Raw genomic sequence first — 6229 nt, forward strand, 5'->3', positions numbered from 1 at the left:
AGTTAGCAGTTTATTGATTATACACAGGCCAAGTTAGCAGTTTGATTGATTATACATAGGCCAAGTTAGCAGTTTGATTGATTCTACATAGGCCAAGTTAGCAGTTTATTGATTCTACATAGGCCAAGTTAGCAGTTTTATTGATTCTACATAGGTCAAGTTAGCAGTTTTATTGATTCTACATAGACCAAGTTAGCAGTTTTATTGATTCTACACAGGCCAAGTTAGCAGTTTTATTGATTCTACATAGGCCAAGTTAGCAGTTTTATTGATTCTACATAGGCCAAGTTAGCAGTTTTATTGATTCTACATAGGCCAAGTTAGCAGTTTTTAAGTGAAAATTTTGTAATGTTTCTCGGAATATCCTCTTCCTTCTTTATAAGTTTACAGAACACTTCAACATTGGAATAAATAAAAAGTGTAACATTATGAAAACTTTGAAAAGGTTATGTGGAATAATGATGGTTGCGTGCTTAGCTATAATCTTGAAGGTAATTTTTGTCCTTATTCAGATCCCCCATGTGAGTCAGCGGGTGGCTTACGGACTTACAACGCTAAAATTCGGGTCCGATTTCCCACAGTGAACAGAGTGTAGATAGCCAATCGTGTAGTTTTGAGCTGTTTGTCCGGGTCGGTATTTGGCCGTGTCGTTGTGCGCGACCTGGGAGGGTCAAGTTCAATTTAAATAGCTGTGAGCTAATAAAGAAACAAATCCTTATTACAATCTCCCACCCCGTTTTTTGTTTGCTACGGACCTTTTTTTTTGTGGTAACTTCCATCTATAAGCAGCTTGTAAGATTACTAAAGCAGTACTAAAATAGATGAAATAGTTCTAATAGTAACAATAAGTCAAAACCCATTGTGCAGCTTAACAACAAAACAAGTAATTTCCGGGAATGGAAGGTAGGGGAGAATTATCACCTCAAATGCTCTTAAATGTTTAGCTGGAAGTAGCCCCCATTGTCTCAGCGATAAGCCTGAGAACTTATAACGCTGAAAACCGGCTTCGATACCGCGGTGGGCAAAACACAGATAGTTCATTGTGTAGCTTTGTGCTTAACACGTTTTTTGTTGTTGTTGTTCTGATTTCTAACTCTGTATATAGTTTTTGGAATGTAACAGTTTTCATTTGTTCAAAAGTATTCCTTTCAGGTCGGAAGTGTAATTTTATCAAACAATTCAGATATATTCCTATGATATACGACAGGGTTTTGTGGAATGTTAAAACAGAAATTCCTGTATAGCTTTATTAACACGCTTCGTCGTTGTTCTTGCTCGGTTTTTTCACCAGTTATGCATGAGTTCAGTACTGAATGCCCTCCCCACGGTTCCACAACTTATGGTTTTCACCGAGTCTGTGCAAAAAGACTCTGCCAAGGAAATTATTGAAAACATTGGTTGATTTTATAGCGATTGGATAAGCAATACTATGAGAAGTATAGAAAAACGAACGACGACAATAACGTTCTGATTGTGGCCTTGCCCCTCCTGTTTACTCATGAACAGTATGAATAGCCCGAATTGTATTACTTCTTTCAAGACGCCGTGACATAACTCACTTAAGTAGCAAGCCGACAGTAGACAAACATCTCAAGTAGGATGGTACGGTGTTGTTTTTTTCAGTCCAGTACACAATGAATGTAGTCATCTTTTAGTTTTGTTTAGTTTCAGCCGACAGCGGCGAGGTCTTTCGAAAATTTTTTGTATGAAAGTTTATTTCAAGATTGTTAAAAACTCTGAACTGAACGTCACTATTCAGCTGCAGTCTTCCTGGGCTTATATATCAAATATGTATTTGTTTGTTTGTTTCATAATTTTCGCACAAATCTACGCAAAAGGCTGTTTGCGTATAGCCATTCCTAATTTTGGACTGATAGACTAGAAGAAAGGCAACTAGTCAACAGCACCAACCGCCAAGCCTTTGGCTAATCTTATGATGTCTGAGCAAATATTGGGATTTAAGTGTCACACTTATAGCGCATCCACGGCCCCAAAACACTGAGCGTGTTTTTGAAGCAACCGTACGCGAACCACGAATCCTCGAAGTCACAATCCGGGCACACTAATCATTAGGCCACGCCCGACCCATTTAATGCGTGCTAGTGGTCTGATTGTTTATATGATGCAAATATTTGAATAAATTATACAATTGTGGTCGTCTCACTGGTGTAAAGCATCCTGAGAAACAATTTTACTGTGTTTGGGTTGAGAGAATGGATGACAGTTTAAGTTTTCTCTAACAAACATGATGCATGTGTCGTAGGTAATAGTTTAAATATGTGTGTTTGTCAAGAAGACGCAAAATCCGAAGCTAAAATTAAAATGTCTTTTCACATGAAACATGATGCTCGAGGAAGATGTTTCAGTGTATCTGAAACATCACTTTTTAGTAAGATGATTCTCGGTGCATCTGAAATACCACATTTACGTAAGATTGTTGGTGTTCTGCTAAAGTAAAACATACAGCAGGAAATAAAGTGTTTGTTTGTTTGTTTTGAATTTCGCGTAAAGCTACACGAGGGCTATCTGCGCTAGCCGTCCCTAATTTAGCAGTGTAAGACTAGAGGGAAGGAAACTAGTCATCACCACCCACCGCCAATTCTTGGGCTACTTTTTTACCAACGAATAGTGGGATTGACCGTCACATTATAACGCCCCCACGGCTGAAAGGGCGAGCATGTTTGGTGTGACGGGGATTCGAACCGGCGACCATCAGATTGCGAGTCGAGCGCCGTAACCACCTGGCCATGCCGGGCCCTAAAGCGTTTGTATTTTTCTGTGCGCTTTCACGATTTTCTTCAAATTCTTCACCTACTGATCTTTGCATCTTCTTCCTTAATCAGTATACTATCGGACATTTAATACTATGTTATTCTAGTCGTTGTGATTGCGATATACCTGTGTGTCTAACTTTCCATTTAGAGATATATTTCTGCCGTTTCCTTCAGTTATCTAATTTTGGTTATATTTACTTTGCGAGTTCGCATAAAATTCCACAAGACAAAATACTATAGTGTTTCAAAATAAGGGAGGGTGAACTCATGTCCTGTGTATAGAAGCTACGGTCCTTATGGCAGACACCACTTTTCTAAGAATAAATGTAGGAAATTGAAGATCTAGGGTTAGATTAAAAGGAAACATTTAAATATTTTATGATTTGGAAGATTGTTGTTATGGGTTTTAGTCGGTCAGAAGTAAATCCCAATTTGTTAAGAAAATTTGAAAGAGACTTTGGTTTAACAGACAAAGGCACCACCGTGGTTACTTTAGTAGAAATCATTAGTTTGTGTGTGTGTGTGTATTAAACGATTGAAGTTGAAAGTTTGGCATGCCACTTTGTAAAATCTACTACAAATTATTAACCAATCCTTTTGTAGTCAGACAGTGAAGCTGAAATCTTTTTATTGTCAGAGTTTGAATTTTTTTATTCCGTTCATTATGTGTACTTGTAATTTGTGAAGTGTCAAAATGTTTTGCCGGTGCCTTTAAACCACATGGTTAATGAAACCTTCGATGGAAGACATGCGCTACTTGTTAAGTAACATTTTCCTAGTTTTACTGAAACCTAACACCTCTCTTGTAGAGGAATTACCAGTGAACGTGAATTACCAATATTTTGAGTAAAAACTATATATGTTACGTGTTTATGCTCCTGTCTGTCTGTCTGTCTGTGTATATTAGTTCATAGGTCTTGATATTTCTAGAATAAAACAAAAAACAGTTTAAGTAGTAGCGTATTAGCATTCCTAAACATGTAACATTTGAGGTGATTGAAAGTTGTAAATATAATTATAATTTTTTCAAACATCTATCACATTGTATGTATTTTCTAGTAATCTGATGGATCAAATAATATTCGTCAAGAAGACTTCAACTCACGAAGAGAAAATTTGTCTTCCAATTATCCGCACTCGTTGATATTTTTAATAAAACTTATAAACATGAATAGATGTTTTCAGGTTGTATTTGCAATGTTTGTTTCTTTGCTCAGCGGTGAGTCTGAGGACTTATAACGCAAAAAAGTGGTTTTCGATACCAGTTGTAGGCATAGCACAGACAGCTCGTTGTGAAATTTTAGGCTTAACGATAAACAAACAAAGATTTCTTTCTTTTTTTTTTTACAAATAATTCATTAATTTTATAACTTACTAAGCATAATGCATTTATTAAATTTGTATGTTTAAGACACAATATCATACACTATTGCACGAAATATTAATTCTCCATAATAAGCTGGAGAAAGAAGAGCCATTGACGAAGTGTTAAAGTTGATCACCATTACAGACAGCCGGTAGTTGAAAATATATCTAATAATATATGTATTAAGAGTATATATATATCTTTGCAATTTTTCAAGACATCTTTGAGAAAGCTTTGTTCTTGGAGGATGGAACTTATCAAACACATATTCTTGATTTATTATATCCTCTAATGTGGCGGGAATCTTTCAAAATGAAAATACATTTTAATGATGCGAACAGAAACACCCATTACTTTGTCAGAAAAGACCAAGTTGATTCTTAAAACATTAAGTTAACGGTTTCATAAAAACAATTTAAATTAAGAACTTTTGATCTTAAATATAAGGACAGATTTACTGGTCTACATCTCGTTCGCAATTCATTCGGAAACATGGTTTTAATTAAGTGAGTTTACATGAAATTTACTCTATTAGCGTTACATACATTTGGATTTACTTCAAAAGGTACCTAATGTTCTAACAATTTCGAAAATAGGCAACTAGATAGATTTCATGCGTGGAAAAAAATTTAAATATTAACAGAATGTTAAGCCATTAAAAGTTTCACGAATTACAAAACTTTAATAATGGTGTACATACATAGATTCCAATAATTCATTCTATGCACATATGAGAAAATTACAACTAACGTCTGTTTAGCCTAAATTTTGGTAAGATAGTTCTTTCGCTCAGGAACTGTTCTCGGCTGCTGAAAATTAGAACGGCAAGTTTTTGGTTCAGCAGATTTACGAAAGGATAAAAATTGTCTAGTGGTTGAAAATTCAAAGGCGGGGCTACTAGCTTATGAAGATATCACCTATCTCCCTTAGGTCCCACGGTGAAGTCATTAATGTGTGTATTATCTCCCATGTCATGATAAAGGGGGCTTGGGTAAGATCACGTTTAAAAATTGCTAGTTGAACGTGAGTCCAAATAAGGACAGCCGATCCAACTGTGGGATTGCTATCAAGACTTTTAGTGGTTCGTCTGTCAAAACGGTCCTGGTAGCATTAAAATTTAAATGGAATTAAACTATAATAGTGGCTAAAGTATAAGTGTCCATATCGATTCAAATGATTTTGAAGTGCCTTCATGGAATGAAAAAAATGTTTTTCTTTGGGTTAACATTTTATCTGCAATAATTAATCTTCTGAATAAAAGTTTCGAATTTAGAAATTTAGATACAATTTCATTGATAAATTGAGTTTCAAATCAACTAACTTTGATAATCGAGATTAACTTTTTCCTTCTTGTTCGAGCAGCACAAAACAATTATTATTATTATTATACATACTATTACATACTATTATAAAAATGTTGCGGCACTATATATGTGGTGTCTTATATGGCTGAAGCATTTATCCGCTAAGCAGATTCACGGGTTCAAATTTCGCACTCTCTCGTTTTCCGCTTCAGATTCATTTCATACATTATACACATTGATTATTTTTTACAAGATTGTACATTGGAGGCAAAACGATTCTTAAGAACTTCATCCAGTTATGAATTCTATTCACGTCTTATCATGACCATGAACTTAAGACTAGAGACGGGATTTGGCAGGTAGGGGGGGGGCTAATATTACTATAGCTAGTTAGAGAAACCTTCCATTAGAACTTTATTATGTCTAATTAGTGGCTATTTCTCTCACTTCCCACACTTTGAACGACATTCTACAATTGGTTAGGACACTCAGTCTTATCATGACCATGAACTTAAGACCAGAGACGGGATTTGGCAGGGGGGGGGGACTAATATTACTATAGCTAGTTAGAGAAACCTTCCATTAGAACTTTATTATGTCTAATTAGTGGCTATTTCTTTCCCTTCCCACACTTTGAACGACATTCTACAATTGGTTAGGACACTCAGTCTTATCATGACCATGAACTTAAGACCAGAGACGGGATTTGGTAGGGGGGTGACTAATATTACTATAGCTAGTTAGAGAAACCTTCCATTAGAACTTTATTATGTCTAATTAGTGGC

General features: G+C 35.7%; 1 protein-coding gene across 1 annotated transcript in view; it reads left to right on the top strand.

The window, feature by feature from the left end:
* The window catches only part of LOC111087998 (semaphorin-2A-like), a 63511-nt gene extending 59565 nt beyond the window's left edge, over positions 1-3946 (top strand). Inside the window, exon 4 of the mRNA XM_022396672.1 lies at positions 3834-3946. Within this exon, the coding sequence (XP_022252380.1) occupies positions 3834-3836 (3 nt within the window). The 3' untranslated portion in view covers positions 3837-3946. The remainder of the gene's footprint in view (positions 1-3833) is intronic.
* Positions 3947-6229: the final 2283 nt, after the last annotated feature.

The sequence above is a fragment of the Limulus polyphemus genome, unplaced genomic scaffold (assembly GCF_000517525.1).
Source record: "Limulus polyphemus unplaced genomic scaffold, Limulus_polyphemus-2.1.2 Scaffold2967, whole genome shotgun sequence".
Taxonomy (NCBI): domain Eukaryota; kingdom Metazoa; phylum Arthropoda; class Merostomata; order Xiphosura; family Limulidae; genus Limulus; species Limulus polyphemus.